At 49.8% G+C, this 20,366-nt stretch overlaps 2 protein-coding genes across 2 annotated transcripts in view; one reads left to right on the forward strand and one right to left on the reverse strand.

Moving 5' to 3' along the window:
• Window positions 1-1,414: 1,414 nt before the first annotated feature.
• Window positions 1,415-11,593, forward strand: AGMAT (agmatinase (putative)). Its single transcript, XM_080803086.1, has 7 exons — window positions 1,415-1,807; window positions 3,535-3,737; window positions 6,799-6,847; window positions 7,879-8,074; window positions 8,777-8,956; window positions 10,348-10,432; window positions 11,191-11,593. The coding sequence occupies exons 1-7, from the start codon at window positions 1,536-1,538 to the stop codon at window positions 11,262-11,264; spliced, it is 1,059 nt and encodes a 352-aa protein (XP_080659212.1). The 5' UTR covers window positions 1,415-1,535; the 3' UTR covers window positions 11,265-11,593.
• A 2,132-nt stretch (window positions 11,594-13,725) lies between these two features.
• DNAJC16 (DnaJ heat shock protein family (Hsp40) member C16) overlaps window positions 13,726-20,366 on the reverse strand; it is a 40,088-nt gene continuing 33,447 nt past the window's right edge. Inside the window, exons 9-15 of the mRNA XM_080803084.1 lie at window positions 19,731-19,914; window positions 18,679-18,861; window positions 18,448-18,524; window positions 17,154-17,234; window positions 16,950-17,048; window positions 16,207-16,377; window positions 13,726-15,705 (exon numbers count right to left, since the gene is read on the reverse strand). Of these exons, the coding sequence (XP_080659210.1) occupies window positions 15,306-15,705; window positions 16,207-16,377; window positions 16,950-17,048; window positions 17,154-17,234; window positions 18,448-18,524; window positions 18,679-18,861; window positions 19,731-19,914 (1,195 nt within the window). The 3' untranslated portion in view covers window positions 13,726-15,305. The remainder of the gene's footprint in view (window positions 15,706-16,206; window positions 16,378-16,949; window positions 17,049-17,153; window positions 17,235-18,447; window positions 18,525-18,678; window positions 18,862-19,730; window positions 19,915-20,366) is intronic.

Raw genomic sequence — 20,366 nt, forward strand, 5'->3', positions numbered from 1 at the left:
TGGCTGGGATTTGGTCTGTGAATTACCTGCGTCCAGGTCAAAAGTGTCACCTTGATATTGAAAGAGACCGCCCTCAGAGAGGAGCCATCTGGAGAGCAGGAGGGCACACCTGATGGGAGGTTTAAAGGAAGGACGAGTTCGGCAGTAGTGAAAGATGGGACTGGGTTGGTGTTATTATCACACAGTCCGGCACGCAGAAGACACTCAAATATTTGTGAGAAGAATGAAAGAATAAACCAGGGGTGAGAAAATGATACATCCAGGACAAACCATATGAAAGAAATGGTGATAGAATCTGCCCCTAGGGCTGTTAAGGGATTGTTGCTTCTTTTTTTCCTGGAAAATACTCTTCAGGCTCTTTCAACACTGGCTCTTAGAAAACTTTGCCCCCAGCCTACAGAGTGGAGGCCGTAGGTGGTGCGGGGTTTAAGGTGCGACTTTGGTATGAAGTTGGCAATTTGGTATGAAGTTGGCAATTTGGTATGAAGTTGGCAATTTAAAGCCAACTCAGGCCTTTTCCGTTCGATCTCACATTGAAAATGCGTGATTCCACCGCCAGCCTCACGTGACTTCATCACAAATCACTTTTTCCTTTCCCTGGTGGTTTCTCCCCCTTCCCCCTTAGAAATAAAGAGGATTGCATATTAGGGACTTCCTGGTAGTGTGACCTTCACTGGGGGGGGGGGTGTCTCTAAGTCCAAGAAGTTTTTTTTTTTTTTTTTTTTTTTAGATTTTATTTATTTATTGGACAGACAGATCACAAGTAGGCAGAGAGGCAGGCAGAGAAAGGAAGGGAAGCAGGTTCCCCGCTGGGCAGACAGCCCTATGCGGGGCTGGATCCCAGGATCCTGAGATCAGATCACGAAATGAGCAGAAGGCAGAGGCTTTAACCCACTGAGCCACCCAGGCGCCCCAGTCCAAGAAGATTATTTAGAAAGACTCCACTTTCTAAGAATCTTATCCAACATTTCTTAATAAATTATTTTTTAAAAAATGCATTTCCAGGGGTGCCTGGTGGCTCAGTCCCTTAAGTCTCCTACTCTTGATTTCAGCTCAGGTCCTGTTACGTTCTCAAGGTCGCGAGATCGATCCCCGCTATGGGCTCCGGGCTCGGTGCAGAGGCCGCTTCTCTCTCCTTCTGCCCTTCCTCCCCCGTTTGCGCTCTCGCTCTTTCTAAAATAAATAAATCTTTAAAAAAGTGCATCGCCTATTTCTCTTCCTTAGAAAAAAGTTGTTTTTTTTTTCCTTTAAATCATTTCACTTTTAAAAACATTACTCTGAAAGGGAGAAGCAGGGGCCAAGGGCCAGTTTTGGGGTGGGGGGCACAGACACCGGGGCGGTGCCGTGGCCGGGAGTGGGGAGGCTCGGGCCTGGCTTTGTTTACCGAGCGAGCCGGAGGCCAGAGTCCAGAGAGGGGGCGGGGAGAGAGCGGCCCCTCGCCCGCCCCGTTCCCCAGGCCGCCTGCTCGTGGAGCTCGCGCTGCTCGGCGCCGGCACAGCCCGCGGGCCTGGCGCGGTGCGGACGGGGTGGGCGGCATGCTTCGGTGGGTTGCGTCCCGGGGCGCCCGGGGTCTGGGGTTCGGCGGGGGCGCGCATCCTGCCGTGGGGCTCTGCCACCCGGGCCGCAGCTCCAGCAGCCGGTCTTCCGATGCGCCCCGGAACCAGCCCCCCAGCTCCGAGTTCGTGGCCCGGACGGTGGGCGTCTGCTCCATGATGCGGCTGCCGGTGCAGGCCTCTCCCGAGGGGCTGGACGCCGCCTTCGTCGGGGTGCCGCTGGACATTGGGACCTCCAACCGGCCCGGGGCGAGGTGAGGTCCGAAGGATTAGGGGACAGGTGGCTGGATCGCCCGATGGCCACTGGGCGCGCAAGACAAAGGGACGGGCGCCTCCGCTCACCCAGGGTGGGGTTGGAAGCTGGTGCTGGCTCCGGGAAGCTCCCAATCGTTGGAAAGACCGTTGATTTCCCTCCTCCCGCATGGAGCAATGGTGAGGGCTGGTCACGGGTGTCATCCGTTGGTGACCGGAGCCTTCTCCACACACTGATTCCTGAGCCTTGCTGGGTGGCTGTGGGGCTGGGGTTTGTGTGTGGGGGGTGGGGGTGGGGGGGAGGCAGGGGACATTGTTTCTAAGAAGAGGGGAAACTGGATGCCCCTTCTCCAAACCTCTAGATGTCACCTGATCAAGAATTGCTCAAATACAAGGATTTTCTAAAAAAAATACATTTTACTATTTAAAAATTTTTTTCCATTTTTTAAAAAAAGATTTTATTTATTTATTTGTCAGAGAGAGAGAGGGAGAGAGAGCGAGCGAGCACAGGCAGACAGAGTGGTAGGCAGAGGCAGAGGGAGAAGCAGTCTCCCCGTGGAGCAAGGAGCCCGACATGGGACTCGATTCCAGGACGCTGGGATCATGACCTGAGCTGAAGGCAGCTGCTTAACCAACTGAGCCACCCAGGCGTCCCCCATTTTATTATTTTAAAAGATTTTATTTATTTGACAGAGATCACAAGTAAGCAGAGAGACAGGCAGAGAGAGAGAGAGGGGGGAAGCAGGCTCTCTCCTGAGCAGGTAGCCAGATGCGGGGCTGGATCCCAGGACCCTGAGATCATGACCTGAGCTGAAGGCAGAGGCTTAACCCACTGAGCCACCCAGGCGCCCTCATTTTATTATTTTTAATCTCTATGCACAGTGTGTGGCTGGAATTTGAAACCCCGAGATCAAGAGTCCCACCCTCTACCTCCATCAATTGAGCCAGCCAGGGACCCCAAGGCATTTTTTCTAAGATGGAGGCATCTGTTTTCCTAGTGAGTGAGCATCAGCTAATTTCTGATCCGCTCGCCCCCTTACCACGAACAGGGATGCCACCATTTATTAAATGTCTCCTAAATGCAAGGCCTTTTGCAGAGATGACTTGGCTCTATTCCTCCAACAACACAGTACATGATTTTACAGATTAGGAAATGGCTAATGGAGATTAAGAAATTATCTAATGTCATTTAGTAAATTGTTGATGGGTGGGTCCCTAAATTTGTGCCTTTGATGTTTTCAAGTATGCAGCCTGGGGGGCGCCTGAGTGGCTCAGTCCTTAAGCATCTGCCTTAGGCTCAGGTCATGATCCCAGGGTCCTGAGATCGAGTCCCACATCAGGCTCCCTGCTCAGCGGGAAGCCTGCTTCTCTCTCTCCCACTCCCCCTGCTTATGTTCCCTCTCTTGGTGTTTCTCTCTGTCAAATAAATAAAATCTTAAAAAAAAAAAAAAGAGTATATAGCCTGGATCAGTGGTTCTCAACCAGGGGTGATTTTGCCCCCAGGGGACATTTGGTAGTGTCTGGAGGCTTTTTTGGTTATCCCACTTGCGACTGGCATCTAGTGGGTTACAGATCAGGGGAGACATCCTACAAGGATTGGTCGGCCCCTCCTCATATCAAAGACTCACGCAGCCCCGAATGTCAGCAGTGTAGAGGTTAAGAAATCCTGGCGGAGGCAGGACCTCTGACCTTTCTGGGGTGGTTCACGGGATGATTTTTCCTTCTCCAGATTTGGACCCCGGCGGATCCGGGAAGAATCAGTGATGCTGCGGACAGTCAACCCTAGCACGGGGGCTCTCCCCTTTCAGTCCCTCATGGTTGCAGACCTGGGCGATGTGAACGTCAATCTTTACAACCTTCAGGATAGCTGCCGTTTAATTCGAGAGGCCTATCAGAAAATTGTAGCAGCTGGCTGTATTCCCCTGACCTTGGGTAATGGCGTCTGTGGGGACAAGTGCAGCTCTCTGGGATGGGAGTTCCTTTATCTCAGGCTTGGGTGTAGCTGTTCCTTCAGGAGAAGCCACTGTGAATATGGAGACAGCTGGAAAGAGAATGTTTTTTTGTTTTTTAATTTTCTTTTTTTTTTTTTAAGATTTTATTTATTTATTTGACAGAGATCACAAGCAGGCAGAGAGGCAGGCAGAGAGGCAGGCGGGGGGGTGGGGAGGGGAAGCAGGCTTGCTGCCAAGCAGAGAGCCCGATGTGGGGCTCGATCCCAGGACCCTGAGCTGGGACCCTGAGCCGGAACCCTGAGCCACCCAGGTGCCCCAGAAAGAGAATGTTTTTAATTCATGTGTTTTAACCCCTGGGGAGAGGCTGTTTACATTTTTGGACTCATATGACTGACAGGGATGGACTAGGGTGAGGCAAGTGAGGCATTCACCTTGGGGGGGTTGGCAAAAAGTCAACAATAAATATGATCGACTTTGCCCTTTTGAGGCTCCAGTATGGTTCGGAATAGCACTGTTACTGATCCTGTCTTTTTAAAAAAGTTTTTATTATTTTTTTTAAGTTTTTTTTTTTTTTTTAATTTGACAGAGAGAGATCACAAGTAGGCAGAGAGGCAGGCAGAGAGAGGGGTGGGGGGAAGCAGGCTCCCTGCTGAGCAGAGAGCCCAATGTGGGGCTCGATCCCAGGACCCTGAGATCATGACCTGAGCCGAAGGCAGAGGCCTTAACCCACTGAGCCACTGAGGCATCCCTTAAAAATTTAACATGGAGGGGCACCTGGGTGGCTCAGTCTGTTGGGCGTCCAACTCTTGGTTTCCGTTCAGGTCATGATCTCAGGGTCCTGGGACTGAGCCCCGAGTCTGGCTCTGGGCTCAGTGCAAAGTCTGCTTGTCCCTCTTCCTCTGCTCCTTCCCCTCTCCATCTGTGCTCTCTCTCAAATAAATAAATAAATAAATCTAAAAAAAATTTCTTATCCTAGATTTTTTTTTTGTCCTTGACCTTGATTTATAAAAATCAAAATAGTTACATCAAAAATACATCAAAATAGTTACATCAAAAAAGCATTTATCTTAATGACTCAGTTTTTTGGTGTCCCTTAAATTTTGCATCCCAGCAAGTTCCTCTACCCACCTCAGCTTTGTCCTACCCCTGATTCCAGGCCTCGGGAAGGCTCACAACAGAACCTCACTCAGCTGTGGCTTTTTTAACCATTTCAAGGACATGCTTTTCTTTTTCCTTTTTTTTTCTTTCTTCCTTCCTTTCTTTCTCTCTCTCTTTTTCCTTCTTTCTTTGAAAGAGAGAGGAAAGCATGATAGAGCGCGCACGCCCCTAGGCAAGGGTAGGGGTGGAAGGGGTAGAGGAGAACAAGAGAGACTCTTCGGTGGGCTCTACACCGAGCACGGACCCCACTCAGGGCTGATCTCACAGCAACCTGAGCTGAAATCAAGAGCTGGGCGCCAAGCCAATGGAGCCACCCCAGGCACCTCTCAGGGACACACATTTTTTTTTTTTTTTAAAGATTTTATTTATTTATTTGACAGAGAGAGAGAGAGACAGTGAGAGAGGGACCACAAGCATGGGGAGTGGGAGAGGAAGAAGCAGGCATCCAGCTGAGCAGGGAGCCTGATGCGGGGCTCGATCCCAGGACCCTGGGTTTGTGACCTGAGCCGAAGGCAGAGGCTTAACGACTGAGCCACCCAGGCGCCCCTCAGGGACATACGTTTAATGACTTTATTTGAGAGAATGCTGCTAGGGGGTATTTCTTTCTCATCAGGGTCTCTGTCAGCCTGTCTAGAGCATCTTTCCCTCTCCCCCCAATTACATTTCTTTCTCCTCCGGTTCACAAGTAGTTAAATGACACGGCCTTTTTCTAAATCTCCAAATGTATTTTTGCCCAACGAGAGGGCTGAGCCTGCAGAACTTGGTGGTGCGGAGTGTGGTTCCTGGATGGCTCGGTTTGGAAATCTCAGCTCACCTCTCACGGGCTATTTATGCTTCATTTCCTCACTTGTAAAATCGGAATATAACATTACCAGCATCTCCTCATTGTACTGCATGAGGGACGTATACTGAAAGTGCCTACAACGTGTGTGGCGTCGTGACTGGCGTATTTTAAGCTTCAATAGATGTTAGCTATTGTTGTTATTAGTAGTGGTCCACGGTGATGCTTTTCTAGGCCTGAGTTGTCCTGTACAGCAGCCACTAGCCACAGATGGTTATTCAAGTTACAGTTGATTATAATGAGATAAAATAGGAAATGCGGATCCTTCCGGCATGAGCTGTATTCCAGTAGGCCTGTGTGGTTAGTGACCGTCATGTCCAGTGTCCGGTGCAGACGGAGAACATGCCCATCACTGCAGAGTTCTATTGGACAGGCCTGTTCCAGGCATCATACCTGTATGCTTTCATCTGTTTCCTCTTTTATTCTATTTATTTATTTAGAGTTTATTTATTTGACAGAGACACAGCAAGAGAGGGAACACACGCAGGGGGAGTGGGAGAGGGAGAAGCAGGCTTCCCGCCAAGCAGGGAGCCCGATATGGGGCTCAATCCCAGGACCCTGGGATCACGACCTGAGCCGAAGGCAGATGCTTAACAACTGAACTGCCCAGGTGCCCCTTATTTTATTTTTTTAATTTATTAATTAATTTATTTTTTAAGATTTTGTTTATTTATTTGAGAGAGAGAGCACAAGTAAGCAGAGCGGCAGGCAGATGGAGAGGGAGAAGCAGGCTCCCCGCTGAAAAGGGAGCCCGACATGGGGCTCGATCCCAGGACCCTGGGATCATGAACGGAGCAGAAGGCAGACGTCTAACGGACTGAGCCACCCAGGCTCTCCATTTCCTCTTTTAAAGGACTGTGTAATCCCAAACATCCAGTGGCCCTCTTCCCGCTGCTGAATAAGATCTCACGTTAGCTGAGGTTGTAGCTCTTCAGTCTAATCAAAAGAGGGGCACAACTGGGCAAATGGAAGATTGCTGTCAGTAATACATGGTCCTCTCCTCTTACCCACGTTTCAGATGTTTCCTTCTTCCTCTTTGCAGGTGGAGATCACACAATCACATATCCGATTCTGCAAGCGATGGCAAAAAAGTAAGTCCCGAGCGTCTGGGCGCGCACAAGGGTTTCGAGATTGAGGAGCTGGGGAATGAGTAGTTTGCCGCGAGACGGTATCAAGTGACCTCTGCTGGCTCAGGTTATTTGGGGTGATGGGAAATTCCCGACTGAGTTGCTTCTGTGGATCAAAATGAAGGTCGAGCTCCCGGTGTCTCTGTCAGTCACCAGCTGGGAGCCAAGACAATTTATTATTAACACTGTGGCTACCCTTGCTTGCCCTAGATCTGCTCTGGTGCGCGTGCTCAGCGTGTGTCTCTGTCTTTGGAAGATGGGCCCCTCGTGAAATACACAACCCCTGTTAACTTCACTTTCTGTTTGGCTTCAAAGGCCCCGTACGCAGGGGTGTTGCTTGCTGAGGAGAGGCCCTGAGAGGGCCCCTTCCCCAGGGAATGAGAAAATGGATTTTCCAGTCCTGCAGGTCTACCAGGGACGAACTAACTTGGGTTAATTAGTTTGAAAAAGAGGCAGAAGGGCCAGAGCGGCGCAGCTCCAGAATTCATACACGGGAAGGATGTGTGGGTAGCATCTTCGTCGGTGGTGGGCGGGTGCAAGTCTTTTCTGGAAGCTCTGCTTGCCTGGCATTGATTTAGGTTGTATGTTGCTTTCCGGTGGCTGGCGGGGCTGTTGGAGATGATGGAGAGAGGATTGGGTTGAAGCTGCTTCTTGGTGCCAAGGTTGGAGAAAGGGTGGCTCTGATGAGCTCTGCCAAGCTCACCTGAGCCTCCATCTTTCATTCTTATCCATCTGGGCCTCTCCGGCTCTAAGTGAAGAACATTCTGGGTGATAGGTAGGTAGTTGGTTGCAGCTAAAACAGTGTACGTGTCTATCATCTGCTGGACTTCTCTGAGCTGATTATTCTGAGCTGCTAAGTGATTTAAAGACACAAACCAGCTGCAAGGTCGCCCGTGGCTATGAAAGGTCAAGTGTGGAAGTGTGGGGAGCCTGGAGGGGGGCGGTGCTCAGGCCCCAGAAGGAGGCCTGGCCTCTGAGCTGCCTGTTGTCATCAGGCATGGCCCCGTGGGGCTGCTGCACGTGGACGCTCACATGGACACGGCTGACACGGCCCTCGGAGAGAAGCTCTACCACGGGTCACCCTTCCGCCGCTGCGTGGACGAGGGTCTCCTGGACTGTAAGCGCGTGGTGCAGATCGGCATCCGGGGCTCCGCCATGACCTTGGATCCTTACAGATACAGCCGGAGCCAGGTGACAAACCCAATGCCCCTTCCTCTGCCCCCAGCCTGCAAAGTGCATTGCTCTGTGGTGCCCATTTGGTGGTGGCTCTGGATTGCACAGGGTTTTAATAACCCAGTTCAGAAAAACAGGAAGGAAGGCCGAGTTTGCACCAAGAGGGTCGTGTGGAACAGAGAGGAGAGAGGATGTGAGTGCATGAGGCACAGGGGGCCTCTCATCGCCGGGGTGGGGAGAGGAGCAGGAACACACCAACCTCGGCGCTGTGGCTGGCTTCCGAGAGAGCGGAGGAGGTCCGAACCCAAGGCCAGGGGCCATCTTTCTAGTTCTCATCCTCCCCCACCACTGGCCAGAGGTAAACACGAATGACAAGAGGCCAACAGGAAAGACCCAAGTCGCCTGCTTTTAGAGCGTGAAAGGGCCCTTCTCCCGGACAGAGCCCTTCAGGGCGTGCTAAGTTCCTTCCTCACTCAAGCTCTAACCCAGCCTCTCTGTGACCCCATCTCCCCAGGTCAGCTGTGACTTACTTCCTGCTTCTCCAGGGCCGTCGCTCCTCCCTTCCTCATCAGTAAAATGGGGGTGGCAGTTCCCTCTTCGTGAAGACTGGGGGTCCGATGTCGTGTGTACAGAAGCGCTTGGCGCGGGGCTGGCACATACGAAATGCTCCGTAAACGTCGCCGTGCAGGAGCCTTGACGTCCTGCTCTTGACTTCCTCAGGGCTTCCGGGTGGTCCCGGCCGAAGACTGTTGGATGAAGTCCCTGGTTCCTCTGATGGGGGAGGTGAGGCAGCAGATGGGAGGCAAACCCATCTATATCAGCTTTGACATTGACAGCTTGGACCCCGCCTATGCCCCGGGGACAGGCACCCCTGAGATTGCCGGCCTCACCCCGAGTCAGGTAAACAGCTTCCAGCAGGGACGGTGTCTGGGGGCGAGGGTTCTTCACTCCCCACTTTCCTGGGACTTGCGGTGGGCGAGTCTTCGGGATCAGGACAGGATTTTAAAAGCGGAGGGGTTGGGCCTTTGACTGTTCTCAGGGCTGCCTGAAGGTTGGACCCTCTTGTCCAGTGAGGAGTGGACCGACTTTGGCAAGGGCCCTCCTTTCCTCTCTGGGATGGGATAGTCTGTTCTTTGAGCCTTCTGCCTCTGAAACACGTATGGTTGGCTCGGGGGGACGTATGCCAGTGTCCCCACTTGAAAACGCTAAGCTTATCTTTCTGGGGTTCCATTTACGAAGTGCTCACGGTGGGATTAACCGCCGACCGTGGATGTTCAGACGTTTTAGAAACACTCAAATAAAGCTCTCTGAAGGTGGGCTGAGTGTCCGGAAACGGAGGCAGAATCGGAGTGTGGTTTTAATTAGAAGGTGAGTTCCAGGAGGATCGGGCTGTTGCCGCATGTGCTCCCCTGTCCTTAGAGTCTAGAACGGTGCCTGACATAAAGAGGAGGCACTCGTAGATATCTGGGCGCCTGAGGGAAGACCGCTCACACCTGAGCTGTGACCTTATCTCCTCTAAGAAAGGGGGGCCTGTGAGTGACTACCTCTCAAAGCTATTCTCCATCCGTTCCCCTCAGAGATTTCTAAAACACAATCCTCATTCTTCAGCTTTCCATTCTGGGCTTTTCATCGGCAGAACGGAAACTCTTTTAGACAAAGTGACCTCTTCCTACCATTGCCCTCACTTACCCTGTCTACTGGCCACAACTAACTACTGGTATTTCTTTCCATCTTGGTGTCTTTGCATGTGTCTTTTAGTCTGGGCTGCACTGCTCCTACCTAGTTGCTTGGTCAATGCCTTGGGCTAAGTGCTTCCACCGCTGGGAGGCCTTCCCCCAGCTCTTGGGGCTGTTTCGTGTTACACTTTCCTATGCTTGCTTTTTTTTTTTTTTTTACGATTTTATTTTTTAAAGTAATCTCTACGCCTAATACGGGGCTCGAACTCTCAAACCCACGATCAAGGGTTGCATGCTCTACTGACTCAGCCTGCCAGGGGTCCCTACACCTGGCTTTTCTTGAAGCCTTTAATGCATGACATTGAAGTGATTGGTCTGCTTGTGTGTATTCTGTCCCACAGTGGACCCCTTGGGAGCGGGGGCTGTGTCTTGGCCATTTGTGTCTCTGTGATGCCCACCAGCGTGCCTAGCTGTCGATAGACGCTTATTGTGGGAAAGAGATACTTCCAAGTCAAAGGGTGGGCGTGCGTTGGGAGAGATGCACTGGGACCTCTGTGGTGGCTTTTCGTTGTGAGCGGTTACTGCTGTGAACAACTCAGGCTTGGTCTTGGACAGGCGCTGGAGATCATCCGGGGTTGTCAAGGCCTGAACGTGGTGGGTTGTGATCTTGTGGAAGTTTCGCCGCCCTACGATCCTTTTGGTGAGTAAGCGAGAATACTGTGATCTGTGGGAAGCTGCTTGTTTAAATTCTATTAATGTACTTGATAAGTAGAAGATGGATGGGCCCTTTTGTGTAATTCGGGAATCTGCTGAGTATGTTTTGCAGCGAAGAAAATAAACCTATTACTGCACACCTTACAAACCTGAGCTCATTAACAAAACCCCTGGGAGGTGGCTATTACTAGTAGGCCCGGACAGCAGAAGAGAAAGAAACCAGCCGGTGGTTTATTAACAGGGTGGCACCGTTCTACCCTTCTTTGATAGTTCATTGAGAAGCAAATTGTTGAGGCATAAGTAATATTTATTAATATTAAAGAAGTGCGAGGTTGGGTGGCTTAGGAGAGAAATTCAAAGCAGATGCCATCCCAATAATTTCGACTTATAGAAGCTTCCAGACTTAGGCCTGTTAGCCTCAGAGGGTAGGTGATAAATACAATAGACACCATTATTACAGGTTTTCCTTTGGCGGTGGGGTGGGGTGGGGGCTGGAGGGAGGCGGTGGCGGGATTCTGTTCTCAGGGTAAACAATGAACCGTGTAAATTTCGGAAGGCTCTTCTGAATGATGCTTGATGGAGCCGAGTACCAGGCAGAGCGTGTCCACAGGGTGGCTGGGCAGCCCGGAGAAGAGCGTGGAAGAGCGTGGAAAGGCAGCCCAATGGGAAGAGGGTGGAGTACCGAGAGGCTCAGCCTTGGGGGCGACCTGCCTGGTGTTCACCTTCGGTTCTGTCTCTTTGTAGGCAACACGGCCCTGGTGGCGGCTAACCTGCTCTTTGAGATGCTGTGTGCTCTCCCCAAAGTGACGGTTGTCTGAACCTTGTGCTCCTTAAGATACAACAGGTTGTGCTGATGACAGTTCTTAAGAATTTATGCGCAAGGGATCTGCGCATAAGAATTATGCGCAAGGGAGAGTCCATGCCACTAGAACTTTGTCCCTGGGGCGCCTGGGTGGCTCAGTGGGTTAAAGCCTCTGCCTTTGGCTCGGGTTTTGGTCTCAGGGTCCTGGGATCAAGCCCTGCATTGGGCACCTATTCAGCGCAGAGCCTGCTTCCCGCCCCCCCCCCCCCCCCCCGCTCTCTGCCTGCCTCTCTGCCTTCTTGTGATCTCTGTCTGTCAAATAAATAAATAAAATCTTTAAAAAAATTTTTTTGTCCCTGGAGGTTATAAAATCAGGGCATTCAGCAGAGGCCTCATCCAACAGCTAATATTTCTGTGGAGTTAGAACAACTAAAACCAGAGAAGCACTGTGCTGTTTTGATGAAAGACACTGGAGGATGAAGGGGAAAAGGGAGCCAAGGAGCCTCTGGTTCAAGATGATCTAAAAATTGCCTAAATGAAATAAAAAATGCCCTATGACATAATACTGTATACAACCCCGTATTTCTCCAGTTTCTTCCCTTACACGGTGGCTCCTCATGAGGGACTCAGGGCTATATCTGGGTTTTAGGACCACTGTGAACATAAACAAGAAGTTTGAATGAAAGTAACATGCAGATCCTAATAAAGAAACTTCCTGCTCAAAAGCCCAGGGGATGCACGGAATGTCTTTTCAGTCAGACATCAGGTGGCCTCCAGAGAGCCCTTGGGGACATTTCCTTAACCCCCTCCCTGCCTCAGTTTTGCATTATCTACTCTTGGAGCTGTTGCGCCGTGACAGCAACTCCCGAAATTGGCCGCGAAGATTCACGCGTGGGTTGAGCTATGTGCATATTCGGTTTGCATCGCTAACGTGTCCGTGAGCAGATCATCGTCTCCCAATGCAAGAGTGACACGTAATCATCACACATTAAAATAGTTTATTTCTGTTTTCCAGTCTGTAATATTCTCAAAACAAAAATAACATCAGCTTCAGTGCCTGTTCACAATACAAAACAAAAACAACATAAAAAAAGACACCATTTGCCAAATAAGTTATTTGTTCCTAAGAGTATCAAAAGTGCAAAATATTCACCTTCTTTTCAGATCGGTCTCTAAAGTTCCATCCTTCTCCTTGACAAACGGAACGGACAGATTCAGCAGCTGCCACACTGCATTTGTTTTCAAGGGGTAAGGTCAGGCATTTGGATGGGAGCGATATTTCATCTGCAAAGATATTCTGCATCAGCTTTTAATGAATTTTACTTAGGAAAAAAGTTTGAGTGTTTGCTTCTAATCTCTTTTTCCCAAACAGAGCAAATCACTTAAAAAAACATTCATATTTCATTTCTTTTTAAGTCAGGAAAGCGTTCATGTACTGAGTGAGGAGGAAATCAACCTAGTGATTTGAAAACTACGACCAAATTTTCATGGTCGGTAAGTGATGGCAGAGAGAGAGAGAGAGAGAGAGAGAGAGAGACCGTGGTGCCCAGCAGAAGTCAGGGCAGTCCTGTTCACTGAAATGCTGCTGACTCAGAGCTGACAATCTCTTAGACAAATTATGCCACCTGCACCTGAATGATAAAAAAAATTGTAAGTAGGTGTATATTCTACAAAGACTTGGTTTAGGTCAGTTTTCACCCCCAGCTGCCAAACATGATACATAGGTTATATCAACCAGAAAAGCCTACTTCTAAAAATAAAACAATGTCGTCAGTCTCAAGATATTCAAAGACCAAGAAATGAACTTAAAATCAAAATTACGTCTGTGTAATTACACACGAGAGAAGGAGAAATGGTGGCATTGGCTGAGCATGACAATAGCTCACACATTTGACACAGAAGTAAATAAATTCATGGAAACATTCATGAGGAAAGGCTTGGGTGGTCAAGGGCAAAGTTCACTTTAAAGTAGAACCTTCCTAGCGTCCTCTCGGGGGATGTATCTTCCAACCCCAAACAGACCTGTGAGATAATTTTTGGACTGAAAAATTCACAAGGTATGTTTTTAATCCTCTCTATTCTCACTTTCCTTTCTTCATACAAATAGGGGGTGCAGCTTTCTGTCTAAAGGTGCTTTTTATTTTAATGAGAAACATTTTTAAAAGGAACAAATCTGGGGAGGTTTTGGTTTTCAGAAATTAAGGTCACGGATCCCTCCCATTAGTACCAGAAATTAAAAACCCACCACTGAACCAGAACACAACTCACACCAGCGACTTGGCCATAAAAGACCCAGAAAATAATTTTGAGGCTGGTGCATCAAGGAACCAAATGAATCCCTTAATCACGCCTGCCTGGGCCAGGTGCCAGGAGACACAGCGACCAGAGTAAGTATCTGATTTTTAGAGGATCATGGGGGGGTGGGGGGCGGAAAGCCTGGCAGTGATTTTTTTTCTTTTTTTTCTTTTTCTTTTTTTTAAATAAAGCTATACACTCCATGGAAACGACAGGAATTCCTGGGCTTCAATAATTTATTACTTGCCACTGTAGCTCAGTGTTCGAATTATTCAGGATCCCAATGGCTTAGTTTAAATTAGTACTGATGATTAAAGAAATACTAACTGAGTCAACGTCCCATCACTGATTCTGACACTTCGCTTTACAAAAGGGCAATTTGCTTTGCCATCTGAACTGGTCGCTCTCTAAGGCTGTTCAAACTCCACTGGTGGTTTTGGCGCCCCACCCCCCCAAAACGCAAACTCTCGAACTGGCGGGTGTGGTCCACTGCACACTGGGGCTCTGGAAGCCGGGGTGCTGGCGGGAGGGCGCACCCTGTTACTGGTGAAGCGGCTGTGAGTTAAGAGTGAAAGCAACTGAGAAACCACAATATAGGCCAGAAGCTCAAAGGAAGCCTTTTGCCAAACAGGATTCTAGAACAAGTCTTTGCTCACTTGTCACAAAAGAGGGCTCAAAGTTACAGGACTTTTGGGGGTAACAGTGTTCAAAATACATTGTTGAGAAATCTTTAAGTTCCTTGATACAAAGACATGTCTGGTATTTTACTAAAGAGACACCCCCGGGGGGAAGAGGTTCCTTGAGCCTGACGCCTGTCAGGCGGGCATAAGGTAGGTGTCTTCGGTTTAACATCTACTGGCTTATAGCAGCTTATCTCTACGTCCAGAGAACGAGACTACAAATTATGGCTCCTAAGATTCATACCCTAAAACTGACAGAGGCAGAAAGGCTTGTGAGACAGACACGTAAATGGCTCAAAGTCATTACAGTACTTCTTGCCGTGCGGATCCCTCCCTGGCTACGCTGAGCACCGGGGAGGCGGCCGATGGGGACGCCCCAAGGGGTCACTTCTGTCACTGCTCAGCCCTCCCTTCTCCTGTCTCGGGAAGAAAACCAAACTCACACGCAGGACCCCCAATTGCCCCTAGCCTTGTAAAACCGTGGCTGACAAGCTGCTGCAGGGGGATACCCCCCAAATACACCTTTAGCCACTGACTACCGGAAAAAGGACCAAATGTGAGATTGCTTGGAACCAGGCCTCTTTCAGGATGCAGGGCCTAGAAGCTGCTGTGTGGGCTGTCGGTCCCACCGATACCAGCATGCGCTGGGGCGGAAGCACAGCGGGAGCGGGGGGCAGGGGACCCGACCAGCGCTCCAGGCTCGCTGGGTTCCATCAGGCCCTGTTGTGCCTGGAGCCCTGTGCTTCTCCCCCAGTACAGAGACAGGACAGGGGAGGGCGGTGTGAGCACAGGACAGGGATGACAAAGGAAGAGGGGATGAGCAGTCTACTTTAAATAGTGCGGCATTCAAATGAAGGGGAAAAAAACCCAAAGCAAAATATTTTGATCTAGGGAATTCAACTTGAGGTGTTTTTCACTCCTAGGTTAGAACAGGACAAAGGAAAGATTCTTCTAGCCATTGTTCCGGAAGAATAATCTAGAATCTATTCTCTGTCCGTGGTGATAGGTGGGGAGTCCTGAAAAGACCTGTTCCCAAGGGCCTATTAAAAAGCCTGAAGAGTTAAAGTCTCTCTTGAGCTCCCTCAGTCTAGCTCAGGCCACGACGGGATATAAAACCTCTGTAAGGAGCCTTCGAGCAGGCGCTCCATCCATAAGGACAACTTGCTCAATTTCCCTTTGATGGGCCTGGGTCCAAGGCCACAGGAAGATTTCCCTCGAGATTCGCCCAGGTGGAGGGAAGAGTCAAGGTCGCTGCAGGACCCCATGGCCTCCTCCTCTTCCACTGCTTTCTGGGGCTTGAAGAGGCAGAAGTACTTCTTGTGGCCGTTCAGAGCCAGCACGTAACCCGTGTAGTCGCGCTCCATGAAATGCTTGTCGTACTGGTTTGGGATCGGGGCTGCGTCCTGCGCAAACTCGAGCAAGTACTCCAGCCACTCTCTGTGCTTATCCAGACTCAGGAAGGAGAAGTGCAGGCAGCTGCTCCTGGTGGAAGGACACAGCACGGTTAGCGCACAGCCCGGCACCCTGAACCGCGGCGAACACGAAGATCTGTCAGATCTCAAATGCTAGGAGGGACGCTGTGTGTCGGACTGGGCCCCAATTCGGGAAGAATGAGGATTCCTGTGGGATGTGAGGGGTTCTGCGACGGCTGTCAGAGTCCGCTCCGGGCCCCGTGCTGGGTGCCACCGCATTACTCTCAGTGCCTGGCTTCAGGGAAACCCACGAGAGCTGGAGGACAGAGTTTCCTGAAATGCTCAGGGAAGAAGACTCAGGGAAGAAGTCAAGCTCCTCTGTTCGGAAGCATCAGGACACAAAGTCGAGGGGAGAAAGGTCCCCTCGTGACGGCTTAGGTTTCTGGGCTCGAAAGGTCACAGCCGACATCTCATCGCATGCGTGAAGCCCCTCACGGTCAAAGAGGAGAGGACGACCTTCTCCTCGGTCCCCTCCTCCCCCTGCCTCTCCCTCTCTCCCACACGCGCTTACCCAGTGAACGTGTAGACCTCCAAAGCGAATTTCTGCAGGAGGCTGGTCTTGGTGGAATTGGACAGGATGAGGACCACGTTCATGTGGCCTGGCCTCAGGCGGACCAGGTTACTGGTGTAGGTTACATCTGTGAGCTCAGTTACCTCCACGAAGCCTTTTTTAGGAATCTTGCTGTGGAGAAATAGCGAGGAATTAAGACGGGATCAGGACAGGAGAATGCCATTACTTTGAAAAGAAACAAGAGGAACAAAATGCTACGTTCCAACCAAACTAGGGATGTCATTTAACGTTCTGGAGCCTGACACGTCGGCAGGATGGGGACGGTCCCCGCTTGGTGGTGCTGGGCCTACAGAGGGCCGTTCAGATGCCGCGGTTCGGCTGGTGGAGAAGCGGCTTTAGGACAGGGTGAAGGGGAGCCGCACGGTTACGGTGACACAGGCTTCTCTGCTTTTGGGTCATCTAGCAACTCGGACCTGCTTTGCTTCCTGCCCGAATTATCACGTTGGAAACTGAGGGCCTGAAGGCACTGAGTAGCATCTAAGTAGGTCCCGTGTCTAAAGGCCTCGGGGGTTTCAATAAACACTACCCAGCAGCTGACTCTTCCCTAAATTCCCATCTGACACACGAGGAGGGGACCCAGAGAGCCGACAGACACTAGGTACTCCAACACCGCGCTCTCGGACGCTGCGGCCTGGGGCTCTCCTGCCTGGCAGGGGTGGGTTTGGTGTCCTGTTAAGAGAAACCTGCTGTTTTCTTTGGTGAAGCTTGGTTCGGTCTTCCCGGCCTTCTCATGGGCTTCCTCTTTGTCTGGAGGGTTGGACTCTCGCTCATCGTTTGAGTCACTAAAGTAAGAAACAAGGAGTTTTAGGAAAGAAACAGTACACACAACCCCGAGGTTTGGGGCTCACCCTTGAGCAATCGGGCTGGGAAGCCACGGAGCCATTTACCTGAAAGCCTGAACGATGACGGTGCCGAACAGGATGAAGAGGGCAGAGAAGACCAGGGACAGGAGAGGCATCATTTCCCGCCTGAAACGGAGTTAACAAGCTCTCGTCAGCCCTAGATGGGCTGCTGAGCTCTGCCCGTGAATGACACTGGGTTTCTTTTCCTTGGCCCGGGCAAAACTAAAAGAACCCAAACCAAAAGGCTTTCATATCAATAAACACGTTATGGTTTCATATAAGTAAGGTTTGTTGTTGTTTTTTTTTTTTGGGAGGGTGAACATGGGAAAACACAACGAGATTTTCCCTCACCGTTAAATTCAGAGTCAGACTGCTTATTCTAAGAGTCTGATTATCTTGTCTCAATAGAATAGGCTTGTGCTTGGTAAGTTCCGCAGAAGGAAGTGACAGGATTTCTGCGGCGACCGTGGAAGAACATTCTGATATCAAGGGTGGTGACTAGAAAGGCTGTGGAAATATTTCTCTTCTTTTGATTATTATTATTTTTTTCCCCGGCTGGAATAATTCAGCCGGGGCCCAGAGGGGTGGAGAAGGAAGAAAATGTTGACCTTTCATGACGTTCTCTAGGACCGGTGCTCTAAAGTTTTATTCACCCACAAACACTCCTCAAAGGCCTGCCATTTTTCAGGAGCTGTGCCGGGTGCCAGGAATCACAAACATGAATGAGATGCGGTTCTGCCCTTCAGGAGCTCACGGTATTATTGGGGGTGGGAGTGGGAGAGCCTTTCCTTCTCCGGTTAACTCACTGACTGGCTTGTACATCTCTACCCGGGCTTCCACATGTGTTGGGCCCTGGGCTGGGCACGAGGGGTACAGCGATGTACAGGACAGGCCCAGTGGTTAAGGGGCAATCAGCAAACACATACAAAAAAAATAAGAGGGGGCAATCAGCAAATACGTATCTCTCTGCCTGCTGCTCTCTGTCAAGTGAATAAATGAAATCTTTATTTATCTTTAAAAAGACTTTATTTGTTTGACAGAGAAAGAGCACACTATCAAGGTGAGTGGGAGCCGGATATGGGACTCAATCCCAGGACTCTGGGATCATGATGTGAGCCGAAGGCAGATGCTTAATAACTGAGCCCCCCAGGCGCCCCAATAAATAAAATCTTAAAAAAAAATAAAAAAGATAAAGGGAACAGTCGTTGAAAACATGTAAACATTCTTCCACTTGCCTGTATTGACTATACATTGGAATCAAAGAAAGACAGATTCAAGAGAAAAACAGTGGTTCTGCTATCGATGGAGAAAAAGAAATTCCATCTAGCAATACTCCTACCAGTTGTTGTGAAATATGCTGTCCCAGCAGTCCGAGATGTAGTCAGAAGCAGAGTAGACCCACCGGAGGAGAAAGATCTATGGACAGAGAAAATGTGGGATGGTCAGGACTGAGTCCCCAAGCCTGGGGCAGAGAGGTCCTCGCCCAGCACAGCGTGCTGCCAGCCTCTGCTCCGGCTCTGGGAGCTTGCCAGCCCTGCCCGGTGCCCCCTCTCCTGGGCCACATGCTTACAGGGGCGAGTTCGTCCGTCAGGTCTGGGAGTACAGCTTCCGAGGACAGCAGGGCCGGGTCTCTGCGCAGCTGGTCGAGGTAGCCCAAAAGCGTGAACTTATCGCTCTCACTCCCTGTCCAGGGAGCCTCCAGCGTTTTATACACCACCCTTCCTCCCGTGGTGCGCCTCTCCAAGATAGACACCTGGGGGAAAAGGCCGGAAACCATTACAAGTCTTCAAGTTTGTTTGTTTGTTTGTTTCTCAGGGAGGATGGCAAAAAGGATCCAGTGAAGGCAGCAATAAGCTCAAACAGGAATACGGCTGGGTATAAAATACGTGCACGAGATTTAAGTTCTTTCCGACAAAGGACACCATGTTTATGGTGACTTTCCGAAGTTTCTGCTAAAAGTTAAAGCTCTTTCTTCTGAGTAGACTTTTTCCTGTAACTTCTGACTTAAAAGTGTAATAAGGAACTCTGAGTTTTTTAGAACGATTTTCCATTATTACCAAAACGATGACAAAGACAGGGAAGAATTTAATGCTTCTGTAGAGTGATGACAAAGGAGGGGAAGGGAAGAGAGATCAACTCAAATGAAGTGTAAGAGGCAGAAGGAGGGAGATTTTACTGCCTAAGAAAGCCTAAGGAAGACTTTACAAACTAGGTATTCTACTTTTTTTTTTTTTTTTCAAGTAGTGGATGTGGACCCTAACACAGGGCTTGAGATCAAGAGTCAGACACTTAACCAACTGAGCTACCCAGGTATCCCTTACAAACTAGGTATTCTAAGACTACACCTGCCATGGGGAAAAAAAAAATTGTTGAAAAGAACTGACTGCTCTTGAACCTTTACTCATAAGAAAGATGCTTTCTGTGAAGGTCTAATGCTGAAAATCTAGGAGGTGAAACCACTAGGTTTTAAAAGAGTGTTTCAAGAGTAGGCTTTCAAAACAGGTTCGGAGGTTTCTGGATTTCTTGGAATCTGTATTCAAAACTGTCAAAGAAGGGAGAAACAGAGGTCAGGTGCCACAAGTGTGTCAAGAGCTTGGACTAAGAAGAGAATCCATGACTCACCGCTGATTTTCCTTGAAACATATCACTGTCTGGTAGTAAGGTGTTGGCAAACTCCTGCTGCCGATTGCTGTAGACGTGCACGAATCTCACTGTGTCTTGTGTGTTTGCCAAGGCAAAGGACAGGAAAGCCTCAAAGGGTTTACTCAGCTTGGTAGCCTCGGGGGTCAGTAAAACCACACAGTACCTGCACAACGACAGAAGAGAAGACTTTATAATCCATCTCCAAGGCTGAGGCTAGAACAAGAGAAGGTGAAGAAGAGGCTCGCTCGTTTTACAGAAGTGAATACATTTTACTAACGGAAGCTGTACGTCAGAAGTCTCTAACGAGAGACGATTTCCAAGTCATCAGTGACCTTCTTCTCTTCTAGACTGGTGACAGCTTCCCCAAACCAAACGTTATTACACTTAGGAATTTCTTTTATGGCAGAGGCCTCTGAATCCTTCCAGAAGCCAGCTGTTCAAGTGTCTCCACAACAGGGAGGGCTGGTCAGATCTGTCTTGGGCCATTAGCCGGATTGCACAGGGACACGTCACCTCTCAGAGGTGAGCAAAGACCTGAACAGGCTGTGCCATATGGTGAAAGGGGTCAGGGCATTCCAGGCAGAGAGAATCACAAGTGCAAAGACCCCTGGATGG

Source organism: Martes martes (assembly GCF_963455335.1).
Source record: "Martes martes genome assembly, chromosome: 4".
Classification (NCBI taxonomy): domain Eukaryota; kingdom Metazoa; phylum Chordata; class Mammalia; order Carnivora; family Mustelidae; genus Martes; species Martes martes.

Coding starts and splice junctions, on each gene's coding strand:
- AGMAT (XM_080803086.1), top strand. CDS start 1,536: ATGCTTCGGTGGGTTGCGTCCCGGGGCGCCCGGGGTCTGGGGTTCGGC. Junction 6,848..7,878: donor CTGCAAGCGATGGCAAAAAA/GTAAGTCCCGAG, acceptor TGTTGTCATCAG/GCATGGCCCCGTGGGGCTGC. Junction 8,957..10,347: donor CCGGCCTCACCCCGAGTCAG/GTAAACAGCTTC, acceptor GGTCTTGGACAG/GCGCTGGAGATCATCCGGGG.